This window comes from Melitaea cinxia, chromosome 20 (assembly GCF_905220565.1).
Source record: "Melitaea cinxia chromosome 20, ilMelCinx1.1, whole genome shotgun sequence".
NCBI lineage: Eukaryota > Metazoa > Arthropoda > Insecta > Lepidoptera > Nymphalidae > Melitaea > Melitaea cinxia.
The window spans coordinates 4,817,692-4,839,542 of NC_059413.1; the positions used below are offsets into that span (position 1 = coordinate 4,817,692).

The 21,851-nt window shown below is 33.0% G+C and overlaps 1 protein-coding gene across 1 annotated transcript; it reads left to right on the forward strand.

The window, feature by feature from the left end:
- Nucleotides 1-20,494: 20,494 nt before the first annotated feature.
- On the forward strand, nucleotides 20,495-21,186 carry LOC123663549 (the record flags this gene model as incomplete). The annotated part of the gene is made up of 1 exon (XM_045598224.1): nucleotides 20,495-21,186. A coding segment is annotated over one exon (558 nt), but the record flags the coding sequence as incomplete, so codon positions are not given.
- Between the last annotated feature and the right edge of the window lie 665 nt (nucleotides 21,187-21,851).

Here is a 21,851-nt window from a genome sequence, read left to right on the forward strand (position 1 = left end):
AGGATTATGGTAACTAACATTGTAACACGAGAATTTTATATATAAGACTAGCTGACTCCGCAAACTTTGTTTTACCATATATAATAATAACTCCCATTATTCCCTCCCCTATAACTTAGGGGTATGGAAAATAGATTTTGACCGATTCTCAGACTAACCCGATTGTCACACAAAATTTTATAAAAATCGATCCAGCCGTTTCGGAAGAGTATTGTAACTAACATTGTGACACGAGAATTTTATATATAAGATTAGCTGTGCCTGCGACGTGGAATTCAACAAAATAATTATTGTTCAGTTCGCAGAGTTATAAAAAAATCTAAAATAAAAGTAGCCTAAGTGAGGCCTTATTACATCAGCTATTTGCCAGTGAAGGTCCCGTCAAAATCGGCCTAGCCGTCTCAGAGATTAGCCGGAATAAACAGACAGACAGACAGACAAAAATTTAAAAAAAAATGTTATTTTAATATATGTACCTACCGTTTATACATACATATGAATTCAGTTAAAAGCGGTTATTTTAATATTACAAACAGACACTCCAATTTTATTTATTTGTATAGATTATAACAATATACATAATTGACTAGTTAGGTGAATTTTGTACGGCCACATTTAGTTTTGTATTCTTTACTGTCGGGACGAAGTTTGTCTGGATAAAAGCAAAAAAGACCACAAATAAGAGTTACCCAATTAGGTGCAGTCGTTTGGAAGTTACCCGCGTTCGTACATTTCGGCTACTCATTTTCATTTCTATAGAAGATTAAACGTGAAGTGGTGATCTGTTCTTGATTACTGAAAGAAACGTAAATTGGAATTGATTATTTTTTGATATTTTAATGATTTGAAGGAACAAATAACTTTATGATAAATTTTTCTACTCAGGTAATCATTGCTATTAAATATTAATTACATTTATACAAATAAGTATTAATACACATCGGTTTTAGTTTAATGGTGCGTATGTATAGTCGTTTAAACACTGTATTTATAGTATTAGTTTTAAGTCTGGGCTCGCGCTTTGTCTGAGAGGATCCCCATAGCCGTAAGTCCCGGTTATTGTAATGAACAGCTGATAGTCAGCGTTACTCCTGGTGAGAAACGTATTTTCAACACGCAGTGATCGGGCTTCTTTATAGAGAATGAGGCACTTGCACAGCTGTGAGACATGTCAGGTTTATTTAAGAAAAACGTTCATAGAAAAACCTAGAAGTAAATCCTCATACAATCCCGATTTCACATACAAATATGCACCTATACACAATCTCTGAAAAGAGAAAACTTTTAGGATTTTAGGCAGTCGTGTAATCTGCGATGTCGTCCAGAGCCAACATAAAATGTATTTTTTTCCTCTTGCTTTGTATCGAAATAAAAGGATTATACCCGGTTTATGTATCGATTTGGGTATTTCCCGTGATAATCCATTCGTTACGTGTTGGAAAACATTTGACCCAGTTTCAACCAAATAAAAATCAAAGGAATTTGCTAGTTGTACTTGGAATTAAGTTAACATCAAATCGAAATAATGTAAATTTAATTAAAACGAAGATATGTTCGTAGAAAAAAAAAAAATTAATAAACTAATTATGTGATGCGAGTATGTTGGGGCATTAAATTAAACAATCAAAACAGTTGTAGATTTTTAATTGATATACATCGGATAGTACAAATTCTATGTATATAAAAATTAAACTAAAAAAATGTATGTAGGGCATATGTATGTACACTTATCAGTTATCTTAATTTCATATAGGTAGTTAATTGAATACAAATATGGCATATTGGAGCAGCGTGGTGAAATAAGCTCTGATCCTTCTCCTACATGGGGAGAGGCCTATGCCCAGCTGTGGAATATTACAGACTGAAGCGAAGCGTTTATAGCATATTAAATTTTGTTTTCTTAAAACATCTATTGCTGATTTCTTAAAGTAGCGTGGAGTTACGCCCATGTAAGTTTTATTTTAGTATGAAGCTATGTAACAGATTGAGGGTTACGTAACTAAACCAAAAAGTAGCATCATTATAATCTTATCTTATAACGATGTCGAACTAATTTAAGCTGTAAAGAAACAAGCTACGTATATCCCTTACCTACTTATACTTATCTACTTATATCACACCTGATATGAAGAATATTGTAACTAATGAAACAATGTTTTCTAACTATAACCTCAAAATACTGAGCAGAAAAAAGGTATCTTTCAATCTGGGAACCGTACTTATACGACCACAAGAACGATATTTAGATGAAAAAAAAAAAATTCATTGTGATCCAAGATAATTCAGATTTCTGCTAAAAACAGTGTAATTTCGGTTACGGTAATAATAAAATATATCCGTAATGAATCAAATTAATAGTAGAACAAGTTACTTAATTACGGATGCGGCTTTATTAAATATCACTTGCCAACTTTTTAAATACAATAAAATTGTAAAACGCTCTCCTGAAAACTTAACAAAATAAGTTATACTTGTTCTTCATAACAGGTGTCGATATAAGCGTGGTTAATTTTAGCGATGCCCTATCAATTGCAAGTTTTATCACTGCTTGTAACATTTTTTAGTATAGTATTTTTGATTAAATTGTGTGTTTTTCCGGACACCACAACTGGGGACTTTTCAGTGAAGTTCTTTTTTTGCCTCTGACATAAATATTACGGTTACGGTTATATTACGATTCTATGCGTATTTGTAATTCATTTTTATTCATGCAAATAAAATGCTGTATGGTGCCAAGGCTCTTTGTGTTGCCCTATTTGGACTTTTTTGTAAACAATATGGCTTTTTCAGAATTTCGCCCACAAATTACAATGTCCCCATTACTAAGACTCCGCTGTACCGTGAGTCCGTTTGTCACAAGGTCATTTCGTTAAACAATGATAAGCGGTTGATATTTTTATGAAATATGTTTCATTAATCATGGTTTATGTTTGTACAAATGTAAATTAATAATATTATTAAAGCTGTGTGTGTTAAAATTGGATATCACCCGTAAATGGGTTTCGCTGAGATACAAAAAAAAGTCATAATAAAAGTCTCAACTGTTCTGCAATACCTTATGCGGAGTCTATATTTTCGGTCAACCGATCACTAAAGATATCTAACTCGGAGACGATCTGTTCTTTTGTTGCTCAATCGATTTGCAGTTCACTCGTACAATGCAAGAAATTGTAGCATAACTTCCATCGCACGAAAGAAAAGCGTCTTTGATTATTTCTTCGTTGCAATGTAAATAATACGTATAGTATTTTGTTTGACTTTCCTCGAACATAAAACTTTTTAGTTTGTATTCGTCTCTGAAATTGTATAGTAAATATAACACAGTATAATTTAGCATTTCATGCGACGAGTTCCATATCATTATAAAGGTAATTGTGTTTGTTCGCAAACGAACAAAAAAACTGACTTAATTTACATTGACAAGCAATACGACGTATAGTCAAAAGAATAATGAATTAAATAGGCATTATCTATACTAATACGAGTATCATAAAACTGAAGACTTTGTTTGTTTGTTTGAACGTGCTAATCTCAGGAACTACGATCTGATTTGAAAAAATCTTTCATTGTTAGATAGCCCAATCTCGAGGAAGGCTATAGGCTATATATTATCACACTAAGATCAATAGGAGTGGGTGCTCCACTAATGGAGAATTTTCGTAATCGGGCGCTAGTTAGTTATAATTCAAAAAGTAATCGTCAAATCTCGATCAAATTTAAATGGGACCAAATGACAAGCACCTTTTGATTAACCTTGTTATACTCGCGCATTGGTCTCACAGACCGACAAAAAACAACACTGAAACTTTGCTACGTTTCAAAACGATAAAATTACTGAAATTAATTAAAATAAATCGTCTCTAAGTGCCTCAATATTGGGCAAAGAGCTATTCTTATTGTACGAGAATTGAGCTTATCTATCACGCTACTACATTGTAACATGGCGAATATTTTCCCTACATGAGTAATTAACGCCATCTATCTATGATAACAAACGGAAAAGACAGCTTGCGTTCTTTCCGAGACATGGTTGAGATGACCCATAAGGATAAACATTCAAACGGGAAAACATAATAGTGCAAATGAAAATATCTGCTCCAAAGCGGATCAAACACTCAACCTAATGAAATTAATTTAACATTAATCAAATATCCCAGAAATTTGGGCAACACATACTCTTTTAAATATTAAATATCTGTGCACGACGTCACGCATATAGACACTTTCATTCCAATATAAAAAAGCGCAGTAGAAAATATCTTTCGGAAAACTTTTTCCTCGACACAACTTTGCAATACTGCGCAGGGATTTGGCGTATACTTTCGACAATGGCACTCGAGAGTAACTACCACAGTATTTGCTTTTGCTCTTTTTGTGTGTTTAACGAAGTCTTGTTTTTGTTTCGCTTTGAATTATAAACTTTCGCTACTTTATAGTTACTATAAAATAACATTAAGTACCTCGCTGCAATATATGGTGGCAATAATTTACTTGGTGTAACAAAATAGTTACGAGTACACCACCTACATACCTTGGTGGAAATCGAAGGAATTTTCAGTGGAAATGTGCTTTAATTGTGGGGTAATGGCAACAGTAATAACCATTAATTTTATTTCAATCGGTATCGATATAATATTATACGTACAGCTTATACAAAACTTTGGTTACATTAAAAAAAATGTGTCCAGACCTAGACATATTCTGATTAGTATAATCTGTCTTATGAACAGTACGTTTCTTTCGCTCAATAACATAAAATTGTTGTGTTAATGTTCATGTTCCTTTAAAAAAATATGTAGTAAGAGATGAGAAACATACAATATGTAATGCCTTGGGCAATTTCATTACTTTGTATGAGTAGGTAAAATTGGTCGTAAAATTATTATTACTTTGAATGAAACGAAATAAGAAATGTACTTCAATATAAATAAACTATGTATCATTTGTTTCTTAAAAAATAAGCTTTAACAATAACTACACAACTGGTTTGAATGTTTATGATTGTAAATTTTATAGTCATATAAATTTATACAAGTTAATTTTAAAAAAAAGGAGTTCTTGATAAATTGGCTAACGAACACTCAAAGAATTTTTCAAATAGGACTAGTAGTTCCTGAGATTAGCGCGTTCAAGTAAACAAACAAACTCTTCAGCTTAATAGTATTAGTATAGATTAGTTCGATGTTATTGATTTCAATATAAAATATATCTTATTTATGGGTTAGGTATATGATACACGGGTTGATTGCGAGTCTAAATCCAATTTTCAATCAATCAAAAATCGAAAAACTTTTATATTGTTCGTCTTTCAAGTAATTTTTAAGTGTTCTTTAAAGAAACGATTTAAGAAAAAATATCAAAATAATAAAATTTAATAGCGTGTCTTAGAAAATATATTTTAATCAAGTACATCAGCTGACTTACAATAAAGAAAGGGTTACATGTAAATACGAGGTCGATGTATGCATTCAGGCCCGACCCATAACCGGCTTTGTCACTAGAATGTTTGGAATAACTTAGCGTCGAAAACAAACAGAGAGAGGTCGTGGATTGCTTAAAGTCGGTGAATTCACGGTTTTTTGTTGGATTTTTTACCAGAATCGTTCTTATATTTAGTCAACGAATACTATACTTTTGTATATATTAGGAGAAGGAAGTATCAGTCAGTCAGTAAGTCAGTCAGTCAGTCAGTCGGTCAGTCAGTCAGTCAGTAGGTCAGTCAGTCAGTCAATCAGTCAGTCAGTCAGTAAGTCGGTCAGTCAGTAAGTCAGTCAGTAAGTCAGTCAGTCAGTCAGTCAGTTCAGCCTATTGCACTTCACTGCTGGACATAGGTAACAGAAGAAAGTATGTTAAGTAAAAATCACAAGTCACAAGTCTACGCTTAAAATCAACGCGAAATACTTTTAATTTATCGAGCTGATGGTAAAAGTCATAAAACTCCCTTAACGGCTGTAAAGGACATAGAGGATAATATTTCGGATTATAATTTTCGACAAAACTATTAAATAGTGCTCTGATTGGACGTAGTGCTAACGTGGTATTAACTAGCAATGCGTGGATACTTACAATCAAAAGAGGAAGATTAACACTTGATCACTTTCCTTAAAACAATTTATATTCTTGATTTCTTATCTAATCAAGTTCCTTTAATAGTTCAAGAGATAAAAATTATTTACATCTCTTCACACGTTAAACTTTCAAAGGAGATTGCTTTGAAAACTTAACAATAAAAGTTTTCTATCCTTAAGTTGAAAGACTAACGATAATATTTTAAAACGGTACGAAAACACGACTACGGAAACATTAGCAGAGTTGAAACGACACAATTTCACGTTATTCTTTTCTTTTCGCTCATTACACTTCATTTCTAGATGTTATTCACTAAGCGATTCTTCCAGCACAAAATAAATATAATAGGAGACGATTTAACAACAAAAGAAAGATTTTATTGAAAATAAAAAGTAATGTTTCTTTTAATAGATGCTAGCAACATTTGTATTGTTCTTGTTGCTGTTCGAATTTTCATGAGCAATAACTGAAGCAAGTTTCCTTAGACTTTTAAACTTTCACCTTTCACCTTTTACTTGCGAATTGTATAAACTTAAATTTAGTATAAATTTGTAATAAAAAAAAAAAAACAATATACATGAATATGCTTAACATATCCACACGCTGTGCTGTGTGGCTACGGCACTAAAGAATTTAGCCACCCCCTCTCTTCCCGTGGGTGTCGTAAGAGGCGACTAAGGGATAACAAGGTTCCACAACCACCTCGGAACTTAAGAAGCCGACTGATGGCGGGATAACCATCCAACTGCTGGCTTTGAAGTACACAGGCCGAAGACGGGCAGCAGCGTCTTCAGTGCGACAAAGCCAGTACTGCGGTCACCAACCCGCTTGCCCAGCGTGGTGACTATGGGCAAAACACATGAGTTCACGTTATTTTGGCGTGAACTTGTGGAGGCCTATGTCCAGCAGTGGACTGTATAGGCTGTAATGATGATGATGATGATCCACACAACCGCTCTGGTGTTAGTACGTATGCCTATACCCTATACGGTGCCTACACTCCGGCGGTCGCGAATTCGATTATCGCTTGGGGCGGATAATTGTATGTACAAATCTATGTTTCCGGTTCGGATGTTTCTTCTCGTGGGTCAGAGAGAGCACATAAAGAGACAGTTACCTGATAGCGATCTTTAATCGTAATAGGGGAGAAACGTATCGACCATTAGGGTTAACACTTATTAATAAAAATAAATTTACATAATAATAATTACAGATATAATAATTACACATATAATAATTACACATATAATAATAAAAATAATTTTTTCGAATCTCTGAGAATATTATAAGTTCTTTCTCGTACGAGATTAGGCTGGGAGCACTTTAAGGGAGTTACTTTATTAACTTATAGTATGGAGTTATAAATGCAATGCGTGCCATCTTTGAGATTTTCGCTTCATTGTATACACATTATTTTGATGATTTCCCTTTTTATATAGAAGTTTTTGTAGTAAGCCAACAAGTCTAGAAATGCCATTTTATCAGTAAGTGTGTCTGGTTATAAATTAATGTATATATATGTGCGGGAATGTCAGCGTCTCTTTCTCTTCATTGTATAATTATATTCATGCTCATGACATACAAGTGTACTAAGTAAGTGTCATCATTACAGCCTATACAGTCCACTGCTGGACATAGGCCTCCACAAGTTTACGCCAAAAATAACGTGAACTCATGTGTTTTGCCCATAGTCACCACGCTGGGCAGGCGGGTTGGTGACCGCAGTACTGGCTTTGTCGCACCGTAGACGCTGCTGCCCGTCTTCGGCCTGTGTATTTCAAAGCCAGCATTTGGATGGTTATCCCGCCATCGGTCGGCTTCTTAAGTTCCAAGGTGGTTGTGGAACCTTGTTATCCCTTAGTCGCCTCTTACGACACCCACGGGAAGAGAGGGGGTGGCTAAATTCTTTAGTGCCGTAGCCACACAGCACCTACATAAGTAAGTGTACCAAGTTTGTAATATTTTATATGTACCTGAAGAATATCGTGTTATAAATATATATTTAAAAACGTTTCTAGCTCTTGTACGAAATAATTAAATAAAGAAGTTACTCTGTAGCTTCCACTAACGTAATCACTATTTCAACTATAAAATTATTTGTCTTCACTTTTGCTTTCTCTTGGTGAAATTTCTTCTCTCCGAAGCTACTTTATTAAGTACAATTATAATGATAATGTTTATGGAAACAAAAAGGATGATGTGGGGATTTTTATTATCATTATATTTTAGAAGTTGATGAGATTAATTTTACCGAACTGAATTTCAAATGATGACATTTGAAATTAAGTTCGGTAAAATTAAATTAATAAATTCGTATAGTTGGTATACAATACATACAAATATAAACAGTCAGTCAGTCAGTTTAGCCTATTGCAGTCCAGTGCTAGACATAGGCCTACCCAAGTTCGCACCAGACATCCCGGTTTTCCGTAAATCTCATCCAGCGAACATCGGTAATCTTACGTAGATCGTCGGTCCAACGGGCCGAAGGACGGTCATCTGTCCTGCGACACAGATGACTAGCCCACTGCAACTTCAACTTTTTTCTTTTCAATATAAATAGAAAAAGCTTTATTTAAATATATGTAAACACAGACAATGTTACATAAATAGTCTGATAAATAACAAATTAAACTTAATTAAAATTTTAAACATTGTATTAGGGATCTTAAAATAGGTAGAAAAAATGTCAATGGAAGGATATATATTTATTTGAAAGAATGTAAAATTAAAAAGTAATTATTTTCAGATAATTAACGCATAAATCATTTCCGCGTTGAATGTTGGAAAGAATTCTGGCAGCGTTTCCTCTTAAAATATTTGAAATTCCCATTCTTTGTGCAAAAGTGACCCAGCCCTCCTGTCATCAGTAGAGATTATGAGGCATGGAGTTGATGTTAGTATAATATGGATGGTAAAACTTTTATTATTTTTATTTATAAATGGCAACGATTTGCAAGTAATAAATTACTTGATATCAAATTCAAACATTTAACTACTACTCTACTGCTACTACTCACCAGCCTATCGCAGTTCTCCACAAGTACGCGCCAAAACCGCAAATTCGTTTTGCCCATAGTCACCACGCTGGGCAGGCGGGTTAGTGAGCGTTTGTTATTATACAAACGTTTGTAATGCTATTCTGGTCTGTTTAAAAGAATTATGTGGTATGCAGATGGCATATTTAGAAGATCAATATAAGATAAGTAGTTTTGTATTAGTAATAAAAGGTAATTTTAATATCTGGTATATGATTTTTACTAAAATTATTTTAAAAAGGGATATTTACCATGTTTTTTATTTTAGCTTTGCGAAGCTTGATATTTTGACATTATCTATGAATGTCTTGTGCATGAGACTTATGTTTGCGGGTAGATCTTGACGGCATTAGAAGTGTCCATATCGGACTACTTCATTTTTCGTATGTTTACTGCGCCACATTGGTACTGCGTGCACACCACTATCTTTGTTAGTTCCAACCCTTTTAAATAATTTTAGCATATAAAAATATCGTGCATGCGCTTCGCATGGTTGCAAAAACGATCTGTGTTCCTCTACTATATTATGCATCTATTATACATACAAACCTTTCTCTGGAATCACTCTATTTACTAAAGAAAACCGCATCAAAATCTGTTGCATAGTTTTAAAGATCTAAGCATATAGACATCGGGAAGCGACTTTGTTTTATACTATGTAGGTAATGATAATTGTCTAGTAATTATAAAAGTATTTCCATGCCGAGATGGTAGTATGTTCTAATCGAATGCGAGCTGGAATTGCTGATTTTATCTCAATATTACAGCAGGAAAGTGATAAAGAAACAATATTTTTGGTAAACAAGCACGAAACGAAATTTCGAGACATGTGCATCCGCAAACGCGTATAGGAACAGCGTGGATTAAAAGCTCCAACTTGAAGAAACATATTTGTTATGAAAAGTTATACACATGCGGGAACAAAATATGCTACAAATATACAGGTGAAACCGTTCGTTATTTATTTTTCAAATGACACGATGGTAGAAATATTTATATTTATCATACAGAAATATTACAATATGAAAAATGAGCCCTGTTAAATCGTTAAGTAAATAAACTTACTGTGCCATGGTTTGATCGAGTTAAAAAGCTTAGTTAGAAGAACTTATTACGTCACGAACTTGAAATTGTTCGTGGGACAAAAAATTTGGGTCAGCCCTGAACGCGACAGTTTCAGACCGCCGTTGGATCTTCAGGGCTTACAACATTTATATTATAATTTTGCATTAAATATATCTGAATTAAACGAAACATTTTGAATTGGAAATAAGAACTATTGAGAGAAATAACATTTTACTCGATATTGTAAGACAAAAATAAATTATACATTTAAATTTTTATTTTTTATTTTATTTTCGTTGCTACGGTAAATCGGTAGAATAACTAAGTTTTTTTTTTTAATTTAATAATTGTTACCAATGCAAATCTAAAAGTATGTTTAGTTCATGTTAACTTTTGTGTTTACTCCTTTATGTCTGTGTTTTACAGCTTGACTTTTTATAGCCTAACATTTGTCAATAAACATCCATTTAAAGATATATCATATCCATACAACAGTTTTTTACTATACCTTTATTATTAATTAGATTGTAGTATTTAAATTAAACATACGGCGTGGATACGAAGCCTCGCCATGACATTTATAACGTCACCGGATTGTAATTGCTTGTGGGGCAAAAATTTAGGTCAGCTTTGAAAACGACGGTTACCGCTCGTCATTAGAATTTCAATTTTTGGTAAACGTTTTAATAGCATTATGAATGAATAAATAATGAATAAAATATCTATATATGTATATCATACTAACTATCCGCTTGTAGCGTGTGAGGCGTTTATTTTTCTACCATTTAAATACAGCCAATTTGAACATTTAACTAATTTCTAAAATCGCTCCAGTAATTTGAGTTTATCCGTTACAAATATTTAAAAATACAAATCTATTCTCTTGATAATATTAGTATATATAGTTTACTGTATTGTAATATAATTATGTTAGTGTACTTTACAGAATATAGACTATTATGGTCACTGACATACTTATACTCGTTATTTGTGTATTTATATAAATAGGCTAGGTATAGTATGTTGCTATTTTTATTTATCTTTTTGTTTTTATAGTTAAGGAACACCGAGTCTATTTATAATGACAATGTTTACATGGCTTTTAATTTATGCAACTTATTTAATTTTTTTAAAACTAGCAATAACCGTGCGAATATTTCACACTAAATAAGTAAAAAAATTGCCGACCGTCTATCGTGTTAGCGTTGTTTCAAAATTAAAGCCGTCATATATAAAAATTGAATAATTAATCGATTTACAAAAACAAATTAAAGCAATAATATTTTTTTTTTGTTGTAGATGCCGACAGAGCAAGCAATTATCTATAAAATGATATATAATTTATGTGAAGTAATTGTGAGATTTTAGCTTAGCGTATAAATATTTATGATATTATACATATTTAAAAAGACAAATTAATAACCAATTATATAGTTGGTGTATATAAAGGTGTATTGTATTGTTTGAAATATCAAAATCATAATCAAAATTACTTTATTCAAATAGTCTTTAATAGCACATCCGAATCGTCATCTTACAAATTAAAATTTTAATTATTTTAAAAATGAAGCTACCACCGATTCAGAACGTTGATTCTACAGAGAAAAACTGGCAAGAAATTTTGCAGTTATTCTTGAAAAAAAAAAAACTGTTTTTTAAAATAAAATTCTTAATATTATATGAATTTATAAAAAAAAAATACCTTGATGTTACAAAAGTGTAAGAAATAGTGTGCCAAAGTTTTGGTCAGCCCTGGAAGACAATTTTAGCTCGTCATCAGACCTCAGAACTTCGAACATTTTTATAGATTGGGGACAGAAAAAATCCCTCACGTTATTATTCTCTTTAAATGAAAAAAAGTAGGACAATTTAATTTAAGTGATAGTTTTTTGAATTGATTTTTTTTAGTTTTGTTTGTAATCTACTTCATAAACCATTTATAAATATAGTAACTGGAAATGCTTGGGAATTTATATTTTTTCAAATTTTAATTTGATTTCATTTCCCCTACTTTTTGATGCTACAAATATAATTATTTTATTGTATAATACCTATTTTTTATTTTTAGTAAATAGATGCGTATATAAGATAAGGCGATTACGACTCTTATCATGTGTATAATATGATTAGAAGTTCCGTGCAGATTCATCTGAATTTATTGTTACTACTTAAGGGACTGGGACTGTATGTGGATGGGTATGAAACGGAATTGGGACGTTATGTAATCTTAAATAGCCTTTAATCTTTTTTAAATAAAAAAATTAAAATCACAATAATCTTTAATAATGAATTGACATCACTGTCCATTGTGTTTAGAAATGTGCTCTTTTTAAATAAAATAAAAACAGAAAATCTTTAAAAAAATATTAATATAAATAATTTTGTATGTTATGTTAATTACTTAGACTGATTGATTCTCGACGTCTGGTGAAATATTATTTTTTCTGATATTTTAATAGCATTTTAAAATTACAAATTTTCAATAAATTAGAAAATTTATACAATATAACCAGAACCGCCAATGTAACGTAGAGTACTGAACTGAGGCATGGTGGGGAGACCCACAACAACAAGATTTTTTTTACAAACTAATAAATACGATAGTACCATATAACAATATCACATGTTAAATTACTTTGTGTTAAAAGTTTTATAGTATATAAACTCAGAACAAAGCGTGGCCTATGAATAAATGACCGTAAAGGAACCTTCCCTTAACTCTTGGAAAATTGTATTTTCTTAACAAAATTATACGATTCGGCATTTGGACGACCCCGTTTCAGATTAACTGATCTCTGTGATGTCTATTATGAATACAGATAAAAATTGTGCCTCCATTAGATGATGAAGATTATTTTGACGCGAATTAATTGTAAACAAAAAAAAATGTTTTGTCGTTTTAAATTTTACTAAATGATGTAAGGTACCATCTTTAATTTTTAAATAACTATGTTAGTAAACATAATTACTCAGACAAAACTTTAATTATTAATAATTATTTATTGACGCTGAGATGAATATAATTTTGTATAATCATGAGTGGTGTCCATGTTGAGTCATATGAATAAAGATGGCGGATCGCGAACAAGTATTGTCTATTACTTATTTAATAATTAACGATATATTTAATAATATAAATTAAATTATTTATTGTAATGTAAAATCTGTTCTAGATTAATATTTATATATATAAAAAAGTTTAATAGAATATTTAAATTTTGACAACTTAGTTTTAAGTTAACAAACCATGTAATAAAGATAAATTAATATAACAATGACAGAAACTTATTGATTTAGTCTCAAAAAATAAATTGAATAGCGGACAATTTGAAAAAAAAGGAGATATAAAGACGTCCTCTGTAGGCTAATGTAAAATAAATAAGATAAATAAAACACAAAGACAATAAAAGAAGCTCGCACTGGACTCCGAGGGAAATCTACTACATACTTTCAAAGGACCTCCACTGCTTTGTCGCGTTCAGGCTTTTAACTTTATCCATCTATTACATTTTACATATTGCTTCTTATAATTTAAGCTTCATTTAGATGCAGCGTTTAAGCTTCATACTATCTGTTAAATTGATGTGTTCACAGACTACAAGATTTAAAATCAAAATTGTTGATAAAATAAATTCTTTTTTAGTTCCTGTTTCACATTAATAATTACTTTATTTATTTATCGATTTTGATCTATCATTCTCTATTTCTTTTTTTACAAAATATAACTAAAATTAAACTATAAAATTTATTTTCATTATTTGAAAGTGTCTAGGATGTCTTTCCATAACTTGAGGTTAAATGTAAGTACAAGAAAAAGCAGCATTTGAGATTACAATAATAGTTAAATTGGGTGCATATTTAGAAAAAATACTGTTTTTCTTTTAGACGTAGTTACTTGTCGTGTTCACGTAAATAACGGTAAAATATGAATGTAGTTTACAAAAAATCACAATTAAAATACCTACAGTTATAACTAATTACATTTCACTACCTACATTGACCTATTTACCTACATTTTGACACGTAAATATTATACTTTCACTTCAAAGTTATCAATTAGTTTTTGGATTTGTTGAATATTGTTAATAAAAGCCGCTATAAAAATAGTCTAGTAAAATTACTACGCAGACAAAATCGCTGGCAATTGTTGGTCATATAATATATTGAAGACTGCAAAAATAATATGATATGTTTTCAATCATAATATGTCGTGACGCAGAATTCTTTTTATTATTGTTCTTCGGTATGAAACGGGAAAGCAGTGATATTATAGACATAAGGATCGTAATAACTCCGGTTCTCGTGTATGAGTAGGTAGACGAGACAAATTGCCATCGAGTGAATGAGTAATTCTTATGAGGGCAGTTTTCCGCTCAATATTTCGATTTAAGTCTGAACGAATGTCCGTATGATTGTAATGAAAAACAGTAAAGTAGAAAGATTATATACCTTTTACAGTATGTATATGTGCCACGTGATTTCACTCTTTTTATTAGCGTTCATTACTGTTCTCTCACTTCAGCCTATCGCAGTCCACTGCTGGACATAGGCCTCCCCAAGTTCGCGCCAGACATCCCGGTCTTCCGCAATCCTCATCCAGCCGACACCGGCAATCTTACGTATATCGTCGGTCCAACGGGACTGTTACTGTTCTAGCTTACATTAATTCTGGATAGTGTAATTTTGTTGTGATAATCACGGTATATTAATATTTGTTCAGTTTTTTTCTAAGTTTATCGAGCGCCAACTATGAAAAACATATTTGATATTATACAGCAATTTTAGATTTTAATTATTATGAGAGGAAATTATTTGGATTTCGTTTTTTCATTCAAGTGGATATTTTTAACTTCCAAAGATATAATGATATATTACGGGTATAATATAATAAATCAACTTAGATTAAAAACTAAACTATATTATATACTAAAATTTAAATATAAAATATTCTATAGTATTTTCCTGTTCAAGCCTTCTACTACTGTTAAATTAAGCGTGTATAGGTTTAAATTGCGTGACCCTACGTGACTGGAGTGCCCATCGGAGTATTACAGTTTGAAAATCCTTTCTGAAAATTAAACACCATGTAAACGATTTAGGACTATTGGTAAGTAACTTTATTATAAATTTGTACGATTTTATTTTTGTGTTACCCAGACATTAGGAAATTCTAAATATTTTTTAATATCATATCAAAAATCGACCGTTCCAGTGGGGGCTCTAGCCAATTAACCTATGGAACGATGTATCCACTACATCGAAATTTTTGATATGATGATTTTATATTCGATCTAAGCGACCGTGGCGCCGTCTATATTGAGTTCTTTACAGAAACCCGTAACTATTCAAAGTTTCATATTACAATGTAAATCTTTGACAGGAGACGACACCATGCTATTTTGTAATAGGAAAACTATGTAATCCTGACCTGTATTCTATATAGAGTTACAGGTTTTGCCCAGCAGTGGGACGTTGTATGCTGATTGACTTCCGTGGCAATAAAATGAAACCATAAAAACACAATATTGTGGCCACAATGACGGTATTTGCTTTTAGATTACTGTCACCTTCAAGACAATGACGTTAACGCTACATAAACTGTCACGTACTTTTTACAAAAGACTTCACTAATCATTTTTATATTTAGTTAACAGGTATATACATAACAATGTATTGATAGTTACATTTATAGTAGCAGCTCCGCAAATGTGAAAGAAAAAATAAATTTTATTTTAAATCGGTAAAATATCTTTGTTTCATAATAAAAACGGCAAACAGAAAACGTATAACACTACAATATCAGGAACATCGTTTCAAAGTAAGCAATAAAACAAACATAAGCCTTTGGCTAAGATAGGAATGAGGATTTTGCAAGATAAACGGAAAATGAAAAACTGGGTGAAGTGTTTCACTCCACTCATGATGTAGCTTTAAATATACGCCTATTTTTCTTTAGGACTTAACACATTTTATACTGCGTTTGTTTTATACTGTGATGTATTAAATGTTGTTTCTATTTAAAATGTACATGAGTATTTTTATGTAAAGAAAAATATGTGGAGCTTGTTTTTGTTTACGAGTAGCGTATTTGTAACCTATAATTGTTTGAATATGTTATTTAATGATTTTTTTTTTACAAATTATTGTCATGTGAGAAGTTGGGAAACTTATAAATGAGATCTCGATTAATTAACTCATGGTGGTAAAAGATAACGTTACCACGGTACAGTACTGCAAGTAGAAAACAAATAAGGTCACAATACACTAAAATTTACGTGATAAAGTAGGTACATTTATTGTTATATTAATGTTATATTTACAAATATCAATAGAGAACTTTTATAATATGAATTTGAAACCACCAAGGAATATTACATTTAAAAGGTTACGTTACTTTTTAATATTATGTTCCTAAAATTTCAATAAGGCTATAAAAAAACTAAAAACTTTTTAGACTTACATAACGCAATAGGGTCACTATGTTAAACCTATGATGATCTAGTTAGAGTGGTATCACTAGGAGGTGTCAAATTATGTTTTTCTTTACTGTATCAAACCATAAGCATTTTTATAATGGGTTTGCTATTTTAGTCCAAGGGTTTAAGTTTTGCGACGGAAGTGGGAAATAACGTCAGCATTCTCAGTGCCAATCCACGCTGACATAATTTGTACCACAATTAACTGTAATTAATCAGTTTTTGATCGCAAATATGAATAATATTGTAGAATAAAAAAAAGCCGTGTGAAGTCGTGGGACACCACATTTAATTTAATTTCGAGTTCTATTCGAGATATAAAGAAAATAATTATTCCATTTATTATTATGATTTATTATCGATAAAAAAACTACTTTACAAAATTATCTTAATACCTTTATTTTATTTACAATGATTTATAAAAATATATAAAAATTATTGAATGATGTAATGATAATAGCAAACTGTAATGATAATAACAGTTATCACGTATGCTGTATATCAGACACTGTATAGCCATCAAAAATAGACTATACATAAAAAAAAATTACGCTTTTCTTTAACGTTACAGACGTTTTCTTTTTTTTTTTTTTATACAATGATAGGCTTGCGTTTGACCACTATTTCACCTGATGATAAGTGAAAATGCGGTCTAAGATGGAGCACGCTTACCTAGAAGTAACCTATTCACTCGCGACTTAAAGATCCCCAGGTTATAATTTTCTGGAAACACAGACGCTGGTAGAGAGTTCCATTCTTTGGCTGTACGGATCAAGAATGTACTAGCGAATCGCTTAGTGCGTATAAGGGGAATGTCAACCATATAAGGGTGGCGTAACGCAGAGCGTCTGGTTGTACGATGATGGAAGGGGGTAGGGGGAATCAGGTTATGGAGTTCCTGCGCACACTCTCCGAAGTGTATCCGATAAAATACCGACAGGCCGGCGACCCTCCGTCGATGATGCAAGCTTTGCAGCTTTGCAGCGACCAGTGCATCATCACCGATGAGCCTCCTGGCTCGTCTCTCGATCGACTCGAGAAGCTCCAGCTGGTACTTGGCTGAGCCATCCCAAAGATGAGAGCAGTACTCCATGCATGATCGAACTTGCGCTTGATATAAATTTAGAAGCTGTTCCGGAGTGAAGTACTGTCTCACCTTCGAGAGGACGCCCAGTTTTCTGGCAGCTGTTTGAGCCTTTGTCTCTATGTAAGAGCCGAAATTGAGGGTGGATGACAAAGTAACGCCAAGAAGCTCTAGGCGGCCGGTTATGGGCACGGGTACACCTCGGAAAGAGGGAGTCAGATGGAAAGGACTCCGCTTTGCCGAAAAAAGACACGCCTGGGTCTTAGAGGCGTTGAACTTGACCAGGTTTGCGTCACCCCAATCGGAGACAGCTTTAAGGGACAAGTTCAGACGCTGAATCATAGCTTCCCTCAGCGATTGGATCTCAGACCCACTCGCTCGTGCGTTGGACACGTAACGCTCGACAACGGTGCTGTCATCTGCATACCCAAAGATTCCGGGTTTGAGCAGGTCGTTGATGTGCAGCAAGAATAGCGTTGCCGAGAGTACAGACCCCTGAGGAACCCCGGCATTGATGGCCAAACGATCGGAATCGCAACCGTCTATAACTACGCGGATCGATCGATCCCTCAGGAAGTCAGATATCCAAACACAGAGAGAAGCGGGTAGGCCGTATGAAGGAAGTTTGCTAATAAGGCCGTCATGCCAGACCCTGTCAAATGCTTTCGAAATATCGAGCGAGACCGCAATGGCTTCCCCGTGTTTCTCGATAGCCTCACTCCAAATATGAGTGGCATACGCCAGAAGATCACCCGTGGACCGATTACGGCGAAAACCAAACTGTCGGTCGCTAAGGAGATCGTTCCTCTGAAGGTGTGCCAGGAGCCGGTTATTCAGTATACGTTCCATACTCTTACAGAGCATGGACGTTATGGAAATAGGTCTGTAATTGACAGGGTCAGCTCGACTGCCCTTTTTGGGCACAGGCTGCACGTTAGCTTGCTTCCAGGCTTTCGGCAATCGGCTTTCTGCCGGCTAGAGTACCTCTCCGCAACGCCCCATAAGGAACCTCGTTCCAAAAATGATTTTTATTTATATTAATACACAGTGACACAGTGTTTGTTTACGAAAAAGTGACACCTAGTGACCTACAATATTTATTTGTTGACATAACGATCGTTATTCGGTTACAGGAGTTCATGTTTGTTGTCAAAATTTGAACCGAATCGATAAACTAAACTCGGATACAGCGTATGAGTTATGACACATACGAGTCATCCGATAAAAGAAGGAACTAAAAATATTTCAAATAAAAATAATAGTTAAAATGGGATTTATTTGTAATTATAACAAGAATCTTAATCATTAACTTGTGTGCGTAAAATTGTGTATCAGACACATTTCTTGTAGCTCGAGACTTTATCGGTTCGGGTGCCACTTAATCACAACATATATGTACTTTAATATATATAAAAATATTTATCTATCCATCTTATATAATAATCCTTCAAACATGCATATTATTATGTTCAACATGTTGGTTCTATTTTTAACCGACTTTAAAAAAAGGAGGAGGTTACTAAATTCGACCGTATATATATAAGTATATTTTTTTATGTATGTTCGGGGATAACTCCGTCGTTTATAAACCGATTTTGATAATTCTTTTTTTGTTGGAAAGGAGATAAACCAAACTAAAAACTAGGGACTAAAACTAGGGATTAGTTTGGTACCATGATAAGCAAAACAGGATCTGATGTTGGGATCCCAGAGAAATCGAGGGAAACTCTCGAAAATCCTCATAACTTTTTACTGGGTGTACCGATTTTGATGATTTTTAATTTAATCGAAAGCCAATGTTTATCATGTAGTCACATTTAAATTTCATTGAGATCTGATTACTATTTTTGGAGTAATCTTTGATAATGCGTATTTACTGTACTATTTTTTTCGTCTACCTACCTTGTATTACTTGTCAATATAATTGAAGTCGGTTTTTCTTCGTTTGCCTGAAAACACAATATTCATAAATATTTATTTTTTTTATTCCAATGCAGTGACAAACAAGCGTACGGTCCACTGCTGGTAATCGATTACTGAGGCTTATGGACGCCTACAACATCTGGAGGACTAAAAGCACGTTGCCGAGCTTACGCCCATCCGTCTCCAAGAGTTCTGGTCACATTACTCACTATAAGAACTCTAAACTACTTGAAAGCGGTATCATTTGGCTGCCATCGTCTTTAAGGTTTTGATACGAGAACGTAGCAAACAAGCTGCTCGAATTTTGAGAACGATATCTCTTGCTGTGGTTGTATGTTAATAAAATATTGTGAGACGTATGTATAAGTTTCATAGTTAAACGAAAAACCAAATAGAAGGAAAAAAGTGAAACACGTTACGAAATGATTTTTAAATTACGTAAATTACATATTTTGGCAGCAAACGAACAAACCCTCAAAATTAAAATAATCATCTTTAAATTTGAAACGAAAATTTGGGCATATTTTATTAAATCGTATTGCCGAATACAAACGTGAGATGAATAATTCCGGTGATGGTGCGGAGTTGCGTTTAAATAACTTGATTTGTATTTACGACCTGCACCGACATCACGGATGATATTAATATTATTAAGGTTTTTTTTTTCAAATATAAAAATAAAATAAAATGAAGGTCTTTTTCTTGGAGAAAGTAGTAGATACATTAGGGATTACAATCCCGTAGTCGATTCAGTCCCGCGGGATTGATCAATTTCTTGTTTATCATATTATATTGTAAACTTTTATTTGACATGTCATATATAATTTATATATTTAAAAAGAGATAAGAAGCAAAACAACATTATTATTTTTGGACTAAAAGAGGAAGAAGAATCTACGTCAGAACTTATACAAGTGGCTAAGAAGATATTTAATAAAGACCTAAATATAATTATTGGTGATTTTGAAATAAACAAAATTTATCGCATCGGAAAGAAAAGCCCCGATGGAAAGCCGAGACCCGTTCTGCTTTCCTTTGTCAATTTATGGAAGAAAAATGAAGTAATGAAAGTCCGAAAAAATTTTAAAGACATATATATCACAGAGGATTATTCTAAAGAAATTCTAGAGAAGAGAAAAAATTTACAAGCTAAATTGAAAGAGGAAAGAATGAAAGGGAATTACGCATATCTTAAATATGACAAGCTTGTAGTAAAAGAAACTAGTACAACCAATGAAAAAAGAAAGAGAGAAATATCTTCATCACCACGAGATAATACACAACCCAATAAACAACAAGCCTGGATGACATCACACAATAACAGGCGTAACGCCTTTGATGTCATGAGAGGACGATCCAATTCTCTTTCTTCATATACAGCGGATAATAGGCAGTAACAACCAGCTATCGGCAACCGGAAAACACAGCAACATAAAAATATTGAAAACCAAATAACTAAAAACCACCAACCTCCCCCAAGCCGACTGGTCCTCGTGGGGGAAAATGACCACGACCCTCTAAAGATAAAAAATTACAGGAAGAAGAAATATAACGATATATATATAGCAACTCTAAACTGTCGATCACTAGGAACCATGGGAAAACTGCAGGAACTAGAATTAGCATTGGATGAAATAAAATGGGACATAATTGGTATTAGTGAAGTGAGAAGATTTGGGGAAAGAATCGAAGACCATGGAAAATACGTACTACACCATATAGGGGAGACACCCGGATTATACGGAGTCGGATTTATGGTAAAAAGAGACCTCGCCAAAAACATACTTGAATTAAGGGGGATTTCAGAACGCATTGCACTTCTCAACATTCAATGACCTGTAGATGGAGAGGAAGAACAATTATGGTCTATTATACAGGCGTATTCACCTACCGAATCAAATAGAAGAGAAGATATAACAAGAATTGAAAAATTCTACGAAGATCTGCAATCCACTGCTGCAAATGCATCCAAGAACATAATAGTCATGGGTGACTTTAATGGACAGATTGGTAAACAAAAAAGTGGAGAAGAATATATCATAGGAAATCACGGATTTGGCAATAGAAGTAAAAACGGCTCACGATTAGTATCCTTTGCTATTGAAAATAAATTAAGCATCCTAAACAGTTTTTACAAAAAAAAAACCATCAAAGAAATGGACATGGATATCTCCTAATGGCCAGTATAAAAATGAG